This window comes from Pinus tabuliformis, chromosome 8, assembly GCF_031772625.1.
Source record: "Pinus tabuliformis cultivar Carrire ecotype Pingquan chromosome 8, CPIR1, whole genome shotgun sequence".
Classification (NCBI taxonomy): domain Eukaryota; kingdom Viridiplantae; phylum Streptophyta; class Pinopsida; order Pinales; family Pinaceae; genus Pinus; species Pinus tabuliformis.
This window is the reverse complement of record NC_142294.1, coordinates 1,660,221,314-1,660,238,734: the sequence shown is the minus strand read 5'-3', so window position 1 is coordinate 1,660,238,734 and position 17,421 is coordinate 1,660,221,314. Positions and strand designations below refer to the sequence as shown.

Sequence of the window (17,421 nt, the reverse complement as noted above, 5' to 3'; positions counted from 1 at the left end):
TACACTCAAGAATGGGAGGCCGTAGTAACAGGAGTACCTAGGTTATCAGAATCTCGTCTAAGTCAGTCATACATCTCGGGACTCAAAACCCATTTACAAGCAGAACTTGAGATGCATGACATTACATCAATAGAAGTAGCAAGACGAAAAGCAAAAACAACCGAAAAGAAATCCAAACCAATATTTTGGTCAAAAGCGGAAAAAACATATTCAAGATGAAGGGTACCCCAATATGTGGACTCAAATAATACGAGATATGTTCCACCACATCGTCGTGAAGATGAAAAATCTAATGTGGAAATGCAACAGATAAAAGAGGGTAAATGCAAGCGCTGTGGTGAGAAGTGGGACCCCAAACATAGGTGTGCTAAAGGAAAAGAACCCAAGAACCTATATAATTGTGAAGCAACCAATGAGTCAAACAGTGAAGATTCTGACATAGAAGAAACAGAAGATGCCCCAGAATTCTCACCAGAATTAGATGACGGAAGTATTTCACAAGTGTCATTATCAGCTATGACAGGTATATCACAACCTCAGACTTTAAAGTTAAAAGGACACATAAAGAAGAACAACGTGGTGGTTCTCATCGACTCTGGTAGCGCACACAATTTTTTAGATACAACCATGGCAAAGAGACTCAATATTTTTTCATTTCCCTTACCAAACATGAAAGTGATGGTAGCTAATGGTAAGAAGATTGAAAAGGTGGGGAAATGCCATAAGGTTAATTTGCAGATTCAAGACTTTAATTTAGAGTCTTTGTTCTTCACGGTACTGTTAGGAGGAGTAGATGTAGTCTTAGGTACCCAATGGCTACAAACTTTAGGTACTTATGCCGCCAACCATCAAGTACAATTTATAAAATTCAAGTGGGGAGGTCAGAAGTAAAAACTACACGGATTCCAAGCACCAGAAAATCAAGTTGTATCATCATCTCAAATGATGGAATTGAGTCGAAAAGGAGCACATGTGTATGTAGTACAATGTCACCAATTAGAAATGTTATCTGCAAATATGACCAGAGAAGAGTCACCAGAGATACAAGATCTGATTTGGAAGCATGAAAAAGTATTTCAAGATCTACCTATGAAGATGCCGCCTAATAGGGAAAGTCAGCAAACAATAGAAGTCAAGGCAGGGTTAGACACTGTCAACATCAAGCCATACCGATATCCACATCTCCAAAAAATGGAAATTGAGAGATTAATCCAAGACCTTTTAAAGTGTGGGACTTTGATCATCTTGGAATATCTGATCAAGTGGAAGAACTTACCCAAAGAAGACGCTTCTTGGGAGAATGAATCATTCTTCAACAACATCCGTCGTTACTTATGCTTTGAGGACAAAGCATTCTTTCGAGAGGAAAGCAATGTTATGTAAAAAATTAGTTAGTCTTTAATTTTAGGTTTAATTAGACGAAAGGGCACGATCATAAGATCATGCCCTTTCCCCAAAGGGTGCCCATGGCAGTATATAAGCCAGGAAACCCCATTGTAAACATCATCATTTGTCAATTCATCTTTTTAATAAAGTATTTATATATCTATTTCTGTGTATCAGAAGTTTTTTGTTTCATAAACACTCTGGCAACTCCTCAGCGCCAATTTGCCCCACGAAAAACCCCAGCGTCAGCCTCTAGGGACTATGTCTGCCTCTTCTACCCTCTGCTCAACTTTTCTGGCAGTTCAGGCTTCTGCCCTCTGCGTCAGCTTTCCCGACAATTCCAGCAATTCCCGGCAATTCCGACTATTCCCGGAAGTTCCTGGCAGTTCCGGATTTTGCCCTCTGCGTCAGCTTTCCCGGTTGTTCAGGCAGTTCTGGTTGTTCCCGACAATTCTGGCTTCTTCCCTCTGCGTCAGCTTTCCTAGTTATTCCGGTAGTTCCGGTTGTTCTCGGCGGTTCCGGCTTCTGCCCTCTGCGTCAGCTTTCCCGACTGCTGCAATGATCCTCCCGGCACTATCTTTGCCTCTATGTTTCTATATTCACTGCCCTTCAGCTGCAACTCCAGATCACTCTCTCAACTTTCTCAGCAAACCCAACCCCAAAAAGTCGAAATCTTGATCTCTTAGTGTATTCTCCAAGTGACCCTCAAGCCTCCTCTTATACTTTTCTCATTGACAGATCAACGACCGAGATTAAGTCCCTAATCAATGGCTAAGATTAGATCTGGCTTGATCCATGACTTTTGGACCATTCGAACACATTTTTATATTAATTCATATTATTATTTTAAATTCCCTAAGTTTAGACTTAGGGACTCCATTAAATATATAAATTATTTTAATATCTCCCAAACTGTTTAGAATCTGCCCAAACCCTTTCTGGGTATTGGAGATATCATGTGCCTTTTGTGGCTAGATCACATCCGATATTGCCCCAAATCAACACTCCCTCTTAGCGAGGACTGTTCTCTAGCAATACTCTTCACTAAGTATTACTCTGATCATCCGACATCGGTCCCTGATGTTAGGTCTGCTGCCCATAATCTGTATTGTTGCATCCCGTACTGCCACCCATGGCTCTGCCACTGCCACTGCTACATTTGTACGACAACTCCCTCTGCATCCGTGCTGCTGCACATGGTCCTGCAACTATCACTGTTGCGTTTGCACTGCATCCCCTTTCATCATGCTACATTGTGTTGCCCATAGCACCGCCACTGCTAACTACTACACTGCAACCCAGTTACTGAGAAGTAAGTAACTGATCTCCCAACTCTGACATCTCTGTCAGGCTAGAGACACTCCCGATGCTGAAGCTCCCTCTGTCGCTAACAAGTGCTCCCTCTCTAACATCTACGCTGCTGCAACAACTCCCTGCATCTCACACCGTTGCACACCTCTCTGTGCCATCCTACACTGGTGTAACACTCCCATGCCTATCGCACTGTTGCAGCCTGCTAGCCTTGCATTATCCTGGGAATCTTGCATGATAGCTCTCTCTGTCACTCCATCCTCATCCGTCTCTGCCGACATCTACCAGTCCTGCTACTCCTCTTCGGGGCTCCCGTAGCATGGTCTGATTCAAGAGGTTGGGTACCTCGAGGATCCTGCCCCTCATCGCCTATAGTCCGTCTGACTACAGCTCGATGTCTCCCCACTTACGCTCAAGTGGCGTGTGTGCACTCATGGCACAGTCATCGTCCGTCTCCACTTCCTTCTCTACCCTTGCTGGTGTTGCCTTGGTCTCGACTCTCGAAGGCCTCTCCCTTGTTCTTCTTCCTTGGACACTGGATCGCATAATGACCTAGCTCCCCACAGTGGAAGCATTTGATCTTGGAGAGGTCCTTCTTCTTCCATTTCTCTTGCTTTCCCTCAGATGCTAGGGCAACATCCTCCTCCTCCTCCTTCTTGACTCTGATCCCCTTGTCGCTGCTTCCCACCTTGCTTAGCCTTCTGATCTCTTCTTGGCAAAGAGCCGCCCACATTTCCTCCCAATGTGGAAGGGTCGCTCTGCCCAGTATACTCTGGACAAATACCTCCCAGTCTTCTGAGACTGCGTTCAAGGTTGTTCTCACCATCAATTCCTGATCCAGTGTGGCCCCTATGGAAGTCAGTTGATCCCGGATCTCATTCAGTCGACCGAGGAAGGTGTCGATCGGTTCTCCCTTCTTCATCTGGTATGATCACAACTGATTTTCTAGTAACATCCTTCTTTGCACAGAAGTATGCTGATACAATTTCTTTAGGGCCTCCCACATCTCATTTGTTGTTTCCTTCTCAACAATGTGTGGTACTACATGGTCCTTGACACCATCAAGGATGATGCTCTTGGCCCTCGCCAATGCCTCCTCATACTTGTCATTATCAGTTGGGTCAATTGGGATCGCTATCATCCTCAAGGCAAAGTGCTTGACACGATTTCTGTCAAGTACGGATAAGATTTTGGCCTTCCAAACTGCGAAGTTTGAGGCTCTGTCCAGTCTGTCCTGGTCTCTTACTCCATGTAGTGCCATGCTGCTCTTCTACTTCCCTCCTGGAAGTTCTCAATGTGACTCCCTTTGAGCCTTGATTTCCCTCCTGGAAACCCTTCTGCCGATGTCGAGATGCCCCCTACTCTGATCATCTGTGCAACTGCACCACTGATCCAGATTTCTCGGCTAGAAACCCTTGGTAGCAACTCCCTCCTCCTTGGCCTTACCCTATTAGGTATTTTTCTGACTACAGTACCCCACCAACTCCACTTTGCAACTTACCCACAGCCTCCTAAACCCCAGCAACCTAAAGGTGAGAGCTCCTAGGCTCTACGCAGTCCCGGCACCAGCAAACTAGCTCCCTCAACCAACTGCGTCAGCCCTCCTAGCCTCTGTGTGGCTCTGCATGAGCCTGTCTTTGCCTCCTTCAGCCTCTGCGCAGCCTCTTCTTGGCTCGAACTTGATGACACAGGCACTGCATCACCCCTTCCTTGCTGCTTTGCTGCTAGGAACAGCTTCTGTCACTCGGGACAGTTGTTTTCTGTTGCTGCTGCTATGCTCTGCTGATGTCCTTAGTTATCCTATGATATGCAACCACGCTCTGATACCATGTTGAAATTTCTAAGTCTAACACATTAGAAACCCTCCATGCACTTTACTGATTTATCCCTTCCTACTTGTTCTGATTAATTAACAAGTTATTTACCATGTAAATACTGAAAATAAACACAAGTACATGCTCAGCATATTACAGATCATCAACTGAAGGAAACATAAACAAGCACACAAATGACACCATTATTTTTGGACTAATGTCCCTGGAAAAAACCCAATGCGGGAAAACTGGTGCAGCTATCTGAGGGTTTGATTTATTAAGCAATTTCAAAATACAATCTGGGTGCCAAATCCAGCTCACCCAACAGAGACAAATCTCGGCAGTAGTACCTCTCCTTCGAAGACAGATGCTCTGGCTGAAACCCCAGATAAACACTCTAGCAACTCCTCGGCTCCAATATGCCCCATGAATAACCCCAGCGTCAGCCTCTAGGGATCGCATCTGCCTCTTCTACCCTATGCGTTAGCTTTGCCGGCAGTTCCAGTTGTTCCCGACAGTTCCGGCTTCTGCCCTCTGCGTCAGTTTTCCCAGCGATTCCAGCAATTCCGACTATTCCCGGAAGTTTTGGCTTCTGCCCTCTACATCAGCTATTCCGGCAGTTCCAGTTGTTCCCGGCAGTTTCAGCTTATGCCCTCGGCATCAGCATTCTCGACTATTCTGACAGTTCACGGCAGTTTTGGCTTCTGCCCTCTGCGTCAACTTTCCCAACTGTTGCGTTGATCTTCCCAACACTATCTCTGCCTCTCTGCTTCTGTATTCACTGCCCCTCAGCTGCAACTCCAGATCACTCTCTCAACTTTCTCAGCAAACCCAGCCCCAAAAATTTGAAATCTTGATCTCTTGGTGTATTCTCCAAGTGACCCTCAAGCCTCCTATTATACTTTTCTCGTTGACAGATCAACGGCCAAGATTATGTCCCTAATCAACGGCTAAGATTAGATCTGGCTTGATCCATGACTTTTGGACCTATCTAACACAATTTATATTAATTGACATTAATATTTTAATTTCCCTAAGTTTAGGCTTAGGGACTCCATAAAAAATATTAATTATTTTCATCTCCCAAACTATTTAGAATTTTCCCAAACCCTTTCTGCATATTGGAGATCTCATGCGCCTTAGCCTCTCTACCAAATTTCGTGGCTAGAGCACATCTGATGCTACCCCAAATCAACAGTTAGTTGGTCACGAATCTCCTTCAATCAACTGAGGAAGACATCTATCTGCTCTCCCTTCTGCATCTGGTATGAACTCAGCTGATTTTCAAGTAACATCTTCCTCTGCACGGAAGTATGCTAGTACAATTTCTTCAGGGCCTCCCACATCTCATTTGTCGTATCCTTTTCGGCAATATGCGACACCACATGATCCTTGACCCCATCAAGGATGATGCACTTTGCCCTGGCCATTACCTCCTCGTACTTCTCATTTTCAGCTGGGTCAACTGGGATCGCTATTGTTTTCAAGGTGAAGTCCTTGATGTGATATATGTCTAGAATGGACAAGATCTTGGCCTTCTAGACCACGATGTTGGATGCTCCGTCCAACCTATCCTGATCTCTTAGTCCATTCACGGCCATCTCTCTACTCTTTCTTTTGACTCCTCCAAGTCTCTCTACTTCCCTCCTAGAAGTCCTCTGTTTGACTCTTGCTGAGTCTATCAACTTCCCATCTGGAAGTTCTCAGTTTGACTCCCTCTAAGTCTCGATTTCCCTTCTGGAAATCCTTCAACGTCAAATTGCCCACTCCGATTGTCTAGCACTAATCAGGATTCCTTGGCTAGAAATCCACCTCGGCAGCAACTTCCTCCACCTTGGTCTTGCCCTATTAGGTACTATTCTGACCACAGTACCCCACTAGCTTCGCTCCGCAAACTACCCACAGCCTCCTATGCCCCAACAACTGAAGGATTGAGCCACTTGGCTCTGCGCAATCTTGGCACCGGCAAATCAGCTCCCCTAGCCAACTGCATCAGCCCTCCTGGCCTCTGCGTGAGCCTGATTCTGCCTCCCTTAGCCTCTGCGCTGCCTTTCTTTGGCCCAGAATGATGACGCAGTCTCTGCGTCACTCCTTTCTCTGTCGCCTTCTGCACGGACCATCTCTGTCACTCGAGACAATTGAATCTGATGTTACTGCTCTGCTAGTTGATGCCTTCAGTTATCCTGTGATCTGCAACCATACTCTGATACCATGTTGGAATTTCTAAGTTTAACCCATTAGAAATTCTTCCTCTATTATCTAGCTTATTTCTTCCTACTTGTTTAATTACTTAACAAGTTATTTACCATGTAAATACTGAAAATAAACACAAGTATAGTATCAACATCTACAGATTATCAACTAAAAGAAAACAAGCACACAAGTGACACCATTATTTTTGGACGAATGTCCCCGGAAAAACCCAATGCAGGAAAACCGATGCAGTTATTCAAAGGATTTTATTATTATGCAGTTTTCATAATACCACTAGGGTGCCAGAAATGGCCCACCCAACAGAGAATTCCCTTAGCAGTAGTACCTCTCCTCGGAGACAGATATTCTGGCTGATTAATCACCGAATGAACGACCCCACAGCAACAATTGTAGTTCCCATTGCTCTGCATCACTCTAATAGGGACCGCGTCACCCTACCCGGCTCACTGGCTCCCAGTCTGTCCCACGAAATCCTCTCAGCGCTGCCTCTTGGCCCTGCATCAGCTTCTGGAGCTTTCGCGTCAACCCTTAGACCCTCTGCGTCACACACGCTGGCCTCTCCTAGCTTTGCGCAGCTCCTAGCTGCCTCTGCGTAGTACCCAGCTGCCTCTACATCAACCTCTCATGGCTCTGCGCTGTCTCTCTGGTACCAACTCTTCCTCTCTACTATGTATTCACTACCCCTCGCTGCTGATCATTGATTCTATCTCTCTTAGCAAACCCCGCTCTAGAAAATAGAATCACTGAACACTCTAGTGTATTCTCCAACTGACCCTCAAGCCTCCTCTTATACTTTTCTCGTTGGTCTAATCAACAGCTAAGATTAGATTTGGCTTGATCCATGACTTTTGGAACATTCTAACCCAGTTTTATATTAATTGTTGAAGTTTCTAAGTCTGCCAGTTAGAAACCCTCCATGCACTTCACTGATTTATTCCTACCTACTTGTTTTGTTACTTAACAAGTTATTTACAATGTAAATATTGAAAATAAACACTAGTGCATGCTCAACATATTACAGATCATCAACTGAAGGAAAGAGAAACAAGCATACAAAATGACACCATTATTTTTGGACCAATGTCCCCGAAAAAAACCCAATGCGGGAAAACCGGTGCAGCTATTTGAGGGTTTTCTTATTAAGCAATTTCAGAGTACAATCTGGGGGAAAAATCTGGCTTACCAACAGAGAATGTCCTTGGCAGTAGTACCTGTCAGTCTGAGACAAATGTCTTGTCTGAAACCTCAGATAAACCCTCTCGCAGTTCCTCAGCGCCAATCTGCCCCAGAAACCCCAGCGTCTGCCTTTCTGGACTGCGTCAGCCTCTCTCTGCCCAGCACTGGCCCTGCGTCACCCTGAATGGGCCTACGTCAGCCTCAGGAGGCCCTACGTCAGCCTTTTGGCCCTCTGCATCAATTACGCTGGCCTCTCTGAAGCACTGCGCAGCTCCTGGCTGCCTCTACGTGGCCCTGCGTGAGTCCTGGATGCTAATGCATCACTCTCTCTGGCTCCTGTGCTGATCTCCTGGCACTATCTCTGCCTCTTTGTCTTTCTGTACTCACTGCCCCCCAGCTGCAACTCTGATCACTGATTCTATCTCTCTTAGCAAACCCTGCTCTGGAGAATAGAATAACTGATCATCTGGTGTACTCTCCAAGTGACCCTCAAACCTCCTCTTATACTTTTCTCGTTGACATATCAATGGCCGAGATTATGTCCCTAATCAACGGCTAAGATTAGATCTGGCTTGATCCATGTCTTTTGGACCATTCTAACACGGTTTTATATTAATCCACATTAATATTTTAATTTCCTTAAGTTTAGACTTAGGGACTCCATTAAAAATATTAATTATTTTAATATCTCCCTAACTGTTTAGAATATGCCCAAACCCTTTCTGGGTATTGGAGATCTCATGTGCCCTAACCTCTCCACCAAATTTTGTGGCTAGAGCACATCCGATGCTACCCCAAATCAACATTAATACCCATTAATATTTTATTTTTCGTAAGTTTAGACTTAGGAACTCCATTAAAAATATTAATTATTTTAATATCCCCCAAACCGGTTAGAATCTGCCCAAACCATTTCTGGGTCTTGGAGATCTCATGTGCTTCCCGCCTGGAATTCTTGTGCTAAACAACACTTTACCCTTGCGCTAAACAGCTCCAAGAGAAGATGAAGTGTTAAGTGTAATAGTCAAAAGATGATTAGCAAATGAATCCATCCTCCTTTTATAATTTATCCCCATGCTCCTAGACTCTTTTTTTAAATATTATTTTATTGGGTGAGGGCCATTTTCCACTAAGTGGCTTTTGCCTCCATTTTAATAAAATAATAATTTGCCACCAATCTCCAATAAAATAATACTTGCCACCTTTCTCCAAAATAATATTTGCCCCTTTTACTTAATATTTACCAAAATTGGGGATATTACAAAACTTGCCCAGGAACTTGATCTCCTCCTCAAACTACTTCCCACATGCGAAGGAGAGAGAATGAATGTGTGATTGATTCATATCCAAATGAGAAAATCAAGTGCCTTTTTATAGAGGATTTAGGGTGCCCTTATGCTGGGATGACTTTATCTTTTTGGAGGCAGTTTTAAATTTAATTTTTCCTCCTAAAAATTAAATTTTAATTTCCCTCTCAAATTTAATTTAGGCCAATTTAAATTTAATTTCTTTTCCTCTTAAATTACTTTTGTGGGCCAATATGCGTAGCTGGGGATTGCCTCTCACAGCTAACCAAAATTCAATATGGAGCAACAGCAACAGGTAAAACTAACATTTGTTTGTCAGTTTACCCACTCACTCATTATTTTTATTTTCATTTCATATGTATTTCTTTCTTTTTTGACACTTAAGAGTTGCCTTGGCACTCCTATAATACTACTGTGGCTTCTTGTACACTTTAGGCCCATTAACCTACTTATTGGTCACCCCCGGAAATTAATAAAATTATCTTATTTTATTTTTATATAGCTTTCAAGGTCAATTTCACCTCACTATATCAGATCAATGCTTCTTTTATCAAGGCTTGTTTGAGTAAGCTATTTATTTTTACCTCCATTTTGAATCATTTGAGATAGAAGCAACAATCTGTGCTGAAATGGTAGAAAATTTATTGAAATGGAGTTGAGCAACGGTTTGTATGGCTTGTTCTCTGGAGACATGGAATATATGACTAATAACAAGAAAAGATTATTTGAAAAGGCTACTTACGTTTTGCTATATTTTGAATTATTTGAGATATAAGCAACAATCTGTATTGAAATGCTAGGAAAATTAATGAGAGAGAGTTGACCAATGATTTGTGTGGCATTTTCCCTGGAGATTTAGAATGTATGGCTAAGAACAAGAGAAGTCATCAAACAACCTTTGTCAGGCATCGAATAGTATTTGCAGGCTAAAACAGTAATGGGTGCTATGGAAAAGGAGTTGAAGTTAATGACCAGGAAAGAGGACAAAAGCCTGAGAAGATATCATGAGGTAGAAAAATTTCTATTAGAAACAGTTAGAGCAAAGCGTAAGGGGTTTCATGAGTCACACACAAAAGCTTAGCTGATACCAAAGTGTATCATGATGTTATACCTTTCTTGGTCAATAAGTTAAAAAAAATTCAAGAAGAGCACCAGGAATAACAGAATATGTGTATCACCAATGTTTAAATATTTTAGAAAACAAACAAGAAAAGAAGAAATCTTACCAATGAGGATCTTTTTCACATGGTATTCCTAAGACCAATGCTACTATTATTCCAACACTTGTCGCAAGTGAACAGATGGCTCCGAATGAGCCTCTATACTTTGTTGGTGACACCTGAAGTTATTGGACATTCAGCATGGAAGAAAAAGTGGAAATCAGAATAGACACAACACATAATTTTGGTGTCACAAATATGAGTGGATGCAAGAAAGAGATAAAGGCAAACACTCACTAGAAAATGATGTTTTCATCCTTATCTGTAATATTTTTTATAATAACATAAGAGAATATCATTTTCCTTCCATTATCAAAAATTAAAATTAGATTATAAGAAAGCCTCAATTTATTAATTAACAAAGGGATAAATTGATAATGTATGAAGCTATAAACGGAAAACTAGAGACTATTAAATATCTTGTTTTCTTATGATTTGAGGAAAATATTTTAAGTTGAGCAGAAGGTGAACTATATAAAGACTCATAATGCAAACTGCATTTGTCCAGAATCATCTATATGTTTCTCCTAAAAACAGAATGTGAATATGAACATCCAATTGTAGAAAATTGAAAGGTACTGCTGGTCAGCCTTGAGGGAAAGCAGAGTTTCAGCCAGAACAAAATGAGTCAGCACTTGTTGGTGAGCCAAATCCAAAATCCGACTTTCCAGGACACAACTGCACTTTTGCTATGGAACCAAGTCTTACAGTAGATTACAAAAAACACACTACTTAAAAGTTTAATCTCAACACAAATCAGCTTCGTAACTTCAGTAATATCAAGTTTCTTAGGTATAAACCAAAAAAAATAAAACAAACACTAGCACATCAGGAATAATAAGGCCACATGCTTCAGGTTAGTCCTAAAGCAAAGCACGAGTGTAAGAATCTCTGTTGTGCTTAAATTTGGATAAATCAACCACAACAAACACCAAACAGGAACAAGTTAACATAATCATGTTCTGCTATAGCAGTTATTTGACCTCTAAAGTAGGCTTTCTACTAGTTATATCCGTACCATATAATCAGTGGAAGTGAGCAGAGGAAACAACCACAGATGTGTAGTTATTTTTTGTAGTTGACCTGGCTGCCAAGGACAGACTTGTACAAATTCTTCATCCAACAGAACAATCCACTTTCACAAGGATTTTAACAGTCTTACTACATAAAAGCATTAGCAAAGGCAAAGGAGAAACATATGACTTGCTTTAACCAGCCTTGCTACCTAATCCATCTATGACAAAAGGAGAAGTGCATGTAACTATTTTTTATCACTGACTCTAGAAATTCATTCATAAATTAAAGACCCAATAATCAATCCACATCACATTCTTTGCTGTTGATAAGTGTAAATTTGTGACGAAATATGTTCCAAGAAGTGAACAAATGCAATTAAGGGTATAAATATCCATCTAAATTTCCAGGAATTATTCAGTACCTCTGAGATGTATACAGGCACCAAGACAGTGTTCGCTCCAATGCCCAATCCAACAAGGAATCTTCCTAAAATCATCTCATTCACGGAGTTTGCTTGTGCACTGAATCCAAAAGCTAAACACGAGTTAAAAGAAAAAATGACAGTAATGAAGATCAGGATTTCTCAATATCTAGTCCAGACTGCAAAATGAAAATCAAGGGTTTGGTGATATTCATAACTAAAAAGGATAAGAACAGTGAAGCCAGCCCTACCCAATCAGGATGGGAAATAAATCAAATAAATTAAAAAAATAAATAAAGCAATAATGCAAAGAGTGAAAAATCTTCACTTGGGGGAAAAAAATAAGAAAATAACAAACTTCAGAGAGTAAATTACAAACATAGAACTGACTAATGAATAACAACCTAAAGAATAAGTTAATAGCATGGCCAAAACACAAATATTTTGCAAAAGGATGACATAAGAAAAGTAAGATTCATAAATGCACACAGTGAAAAGAGGTGGAGGGAAAATAGTAACTTTCTTTTCTAAATGTCAATGTAGACCTACCTTCACCTCTCATATAAATAGAGGAAGGAGAGGGGCCTCATCATCATGCTTGGGGAACTTATTCATCATCAGACTTGTGTTTAGAGATGTGAGAAGAGCACTAGTCTGTCTCTTATTCGCTCTTCTTGGTACTTTATGTCTTAAGGTTCTAGGGTTTCATGAAGCATTCTTGAATTCTAGGGTTAGGTTTTAGTTTCTTAAGGAGGAATTGGAGTTAAGGTTCATGAATTAACCATAGGTTGTACTTGTTGAGGAGGAAGATATGAGGAGACACCTTGAATGAGGCCGAGGAGGACATGTTAGGGGTGATTCTAGCTTCTTGGAATACCTTTGGTGGAGCTAGGAATTTTCTTGATTTTCCCTAGCTAGGGTTTTGGAGTGCTTAGTGTTTGGTACCAGCTTATGATAAGCAGCGAAAATGTACATGGACTTCAATGTTTCTTTATATACATGAAGTTTTCAGCTGTCAAAAATTGTATTATTACAGTTTGATTTTCAGCTACCATTGTCTTCATGGCTTGTTAATTTACAGCACTTATGTGTCATGCTGATTTGACATACGTTAAGAATGAAATTGGTAAGGTATTTAACATCAATTTTGAAAATGATAGGGCATATTTACTGCCATAATTTCTTTTGTCATTAAGTGATTCGCAGACCTAGTTTATGCTTGAAAAGATTGCTCTTAGGAGCTGAAACCTGTGGACATAAGTTTGGTATCATTTCTCTTGGATTGCCTAGTGTGTTAGGGTTGTGAAGTGAAGTATTGTCCTCTATTTGCTGCTGTAAATTATATTTAATTCAGCCATAAGTCTGATAATTCTCAATGACTAGATCCAAGAAACTTCTAGTAAAGAGATGAAATTTCTGAATTTGCATCAACTGCCCTATATAAAAAAATTATACACAACCCTAGAGAGAGATTGAACCCAAAAAAAAAGTGCAATAGAAAGAGAGATGTTGGAGTATATTGCTTGTTGTCGCGCAGATTGTCACGACAACACTCAGACCAGCGGCTGTCACCCTGATCCCGATCTCTTCGTTTAAGCCGTCTCCCGAGGCTAAGGGGGGTAGACCCTATGGGATGAATGAAGACAAACTGTGGACCAGTTGGGTTGGGAGACACAGCAAGGCAATTTAGCACTTGATTGATTTAGAAATTAATGTACCAATGCCTTATGGAGTTAATGATTAAATGATTATTTATTAGATGTTGCAGAAAATATGAACCTTGCCAAACAATCATTTATCATCAAATGTCCCAAGCGATATAAGCTATTCAATAAAATCAACATTTTAATAATGATTCAGCAATTAAATTTCTAAAGATTGAATGCATTAAACCACGAAATTTAAATGCTAACCAATTACCACTTTCATATAGCTAACTTGTAAATAAACTTTTAAGTGCATCTAACTATAGAAAAGTGGAACATAGATACCACGAAATGCGTCCAAAAAAAAAAATTGAATTTTCAATTTTTCAGTTCAACTTTTCAACATTTTTTTTTTATTTTTATATATTTTTATATTTTTATAAAATTCTAAGTTAAAAATCAAAATAGAACAATTAAAATCTAATCTAAAACCATAAAGGAACTTTTTATATTTTTCAAATCATTTATGATTTTTTTTTTTTTTTAAATTCTAAGCAAAACTAAAGACTAAATAAATAAAAATTTAAATCTAAACCAAAAGAAACTTTTTTATGCCTTTTATGATTTTTTTTTCTTTATTTTATAATTTTCAAATAGAACAAAAATGAACTAAGCAAAGACTGAAAATAAATGAAAACTAGAATCACAAAACTAAGCTGAACTAAAAAAAAGATTTAAGTCTAAATGAAAGTATAACCCTAGACATAAATCTAAATAAAAAAATCAAAGCTAAAGCCTAAGAATTAACCCCTTTTTTATATAATTCTGAATTTAAAATTTAAGTAAAACAAAACTTAAAAGAAAATAGATCCAAAAAAAACTAAAACAAAAATATAACTCTAACTATACGCTACCTCATACATAAACCATGAAATCAAAAACGCAGCACACCAAAAAAAATCACAATTGAATTTCTTTTGCGTAGCTGGTGTGAGCAGGTTCTGCGGATTTCGACGGCGCTCCAAGAGGATGAAGACGGTGTAAGGGGATTAGAGAAAGACTAGAGCTAAGGAGACGTTGAGGTAATGAAACAGCGTGGGATGTGTGGGTAGCAGACAAGGAGCTGCGTTTTGGAGGGTTGAGGTATGGACGCGCACAACACAAGAGGGAGGACGCAAGCCGAGAAGGCTACGTGAGGAGACTCGGGCTGCCAGTGGGAGAAAGGGATTACGCAGAATGGATGAGGAGCTTCGGTGATGATGCGGGTGAAAGAGTTGGAAAGAACACTGCGTGAGGAAGATGGTGATGATATCTACGCAGGTCGGTGTGCAGGTTTTAAGTTTCGATGACAGATAAGGTCTAACGCAGATGGAGGAAGGAGCGTAACAAGGTTTAGCGTTTTTTGAAACCAGCGTGAGGGTTAAGGAGATTTCAATGGAGAGAGCTGTGTGGTTAAGGGGATCGAATGACTGCGGGAATATAAAAAGTGGAACGCAGATTTGGAACAGCAGATGAGGGCAGCGTGAATGGAGCTGAGGAAGCTTGCTGCGGATAGCTGAGAGGAAAAACGCAGAGGGAAAAAATGATGCCAGTGTGCTGCAAGTGGGAGAAAATTGCTTGGAGGTGAAGCAGCAATCCCACAACCTGTTCTTAAAAAATTTCGAAAATTTTCTATGAAATGAAAACCCCAGGCAGCAGTGAAAAATGAAAACGCAGTAGCAAACCCGTAGTCTAGAAACCTAATTAAAATTTTGAACCTTTCCTGCTCCAGATTGCCTTATGGAAACCCTGAAAATTTTCACAGAACCTGTACCTGCAACCTGCAATGGCAAAAAACAGAACACCCAAAACTAAAATGTGCAAGAAACAAAACCTAAAAACCCTAACAAAAACCAGCGAAATAATTACAGTAATTACAACTCAGAGACTCTTAAATAGCCAGATTCGTCAATATGCCACAGAAATATTTTCAGAATTTTAAATTTAATGTGAGATGCTTCAGAAAACCCTTCATGCATTCATAAAAAAAATTTCAAATGATAAGCCCGGGATCAAGAACTGGCTGGGCTCTTTCAATAAACACAATCCGAGAGTTGGTTGGTTCAGCCGAGAACTTCCCCTAATGCCCGGTAAACTTAAAAAAAAAAGATTTCCTGCACAACTTAAAATAAACCATTAACATAGAGGGAGAAAACAATAGCGAAAACCAGATCAAATGGAGATACCTGCCATTATATTTCAGAATCTAAATTATCATTCAAACCCCAGAGATCAAACAAAATACATGTGCCTGAATCAATCTTCATCAAGCTATTATCAATGACTGAAAATAAAATTAAGCAGAAAAATAAAACGTCTTACAGCATTTCCAGAAGAGTAACACCAGCAAGATTTTTAACCCAAAGTCTTTCTTTATTGCACAAAAAATGACTACAAGAGAGCTTCCTTTAGCACCAGACTCTCAGATCCAATCTGATCTCAAATGACCCCTAACACCCTATTTAAAGGAAAATTTCCCAATGGCTAGTTCGAGTGATCCATGTCAAACTAATCTCGACCGTCAATGAGGATCAAAATCCCTTTTAATCTCATCTGTCGAAATTTTAAATGCATTTTAATATATATTAAAAAAATTAAAACTTTTGCATTTATTTTCTCAAAACTTTGACTTATTATTATTTTATTATTTTATTTTATTTTTCAAAAAAAATTATTTATTTTTTTTTATCTTTTTTTCCTTTTTTTAAAGATTTTTTTTTTTTAATTATTTTTTAATTTTATTATTTTTTTGTTATTTATATATTTTTTTATTATTTTTATTTTTTATTTTTGGATCCTCGAACTTAGCCTTTGGCAAAATCACCTAGGACCTAGGACTTATGAGGGGATTAAACATTTTCTAACCCTCAAAACACTTTACATCATGACTTTTACAATTTTACATCTCAAGGGGGAAAACCCATTTGACATAGACCCTCATAGACCACCCAGTTCTGCGTCACAACTATAATCTAGCAGATCAATCAATTTGTAATAACCTAACCAAATAGTAGAGTTATTTCCAAATTTCTTTTACATAAACTCGAAGCACACTAGGATTCCCCTAAGATTCTAATGACAAAATCCATTCCGGCTTTGGGGTTAGGCTAAAGGAAATCTCTGCCGATCATGGATCGGTGAGACAAAAAACCTTCTTGAATGTAGATTATCACTAGAAAATTAGGTTTGCCTAGGCAATTTACATACATGACTTAGATCTGCTAAGAATATTTACAATTTACACATGCAGATTGGGTTTACAACATAACATGATCGGGTCGACAATGACTGTCGAATGGCACGGACATGTTGATTGAGCGTTATCCCTTTTGCGAAGAAATGGGGTGTACTACTATGGGTAGTTGACACGTAGTGGTCAACATCTGGCTCTACTTGGGGACACGTTGCTACATTGTAGGAATGTGAGAATCCAGAATCTGCATCCATGCAACACACAACAAAACATAAGTAGCGTACATCCAAAAATCATCATATAACATTAAGCACAGGAAAGATATAAGCTCTTCATTTATTAACTATCTAGTAACATGAAAAGTAAATCTAATCCTAAAACATAAATGAAAATGTTGAAAAAACAAGGAGTAGGGTTAGAAATACAGAGGATGCCCCATGGCATCAGATGTATTCGATATAGTGTATACTGAGCATTTGCCTGCTTTCAGGCAAATTTGTCAGCTGCTTCTCCGATGTGCCATGTCCAATTTTGCATACGGTTGGACTTTTCCTTATCCGAAAATCATGTTGCTCGCGGTCGTCTGATACATCAAATCTTTTTTCTCATTTTCTTTTTCTTGCGCTTTTTCTTTGTGGCAGGCTGTATCACTGATGACATGGAACTTTCTGCTTCAA

At 39.9% G+C, this 17,421-nt stretch overlaps 1 protein-coding gene across 2 annotated transcripts in view; it reads right to left on the bottom strand.

The window, feature by feature from the left end:
* The window catches only part of LOC149242561 (Major facilitator superfamily protein), a 278,196-nt gene that overhangs the window by 116,382 nt on the left and 144,393 nt on the right, over positions 1-17,421 (bottom strand). For both annotated transcript variants that reach the window (XM_089374282.1, XM_089374281.1), the window contains 2 exons: positions 11,867-11,966; positions 10,435-10,547 (listed from right to left, as the gene is read on the bottom strand). In XM_089374282.1, the coding sequence (XP_089230408.1) occupies positions 10,435-10,547; positions 11,867-11,966 (213 nt within the window). The remainder of the gene's footprint in view (positions 1-10,434; positions 10,548-11,866; positions 11,967-17,421) is intronic.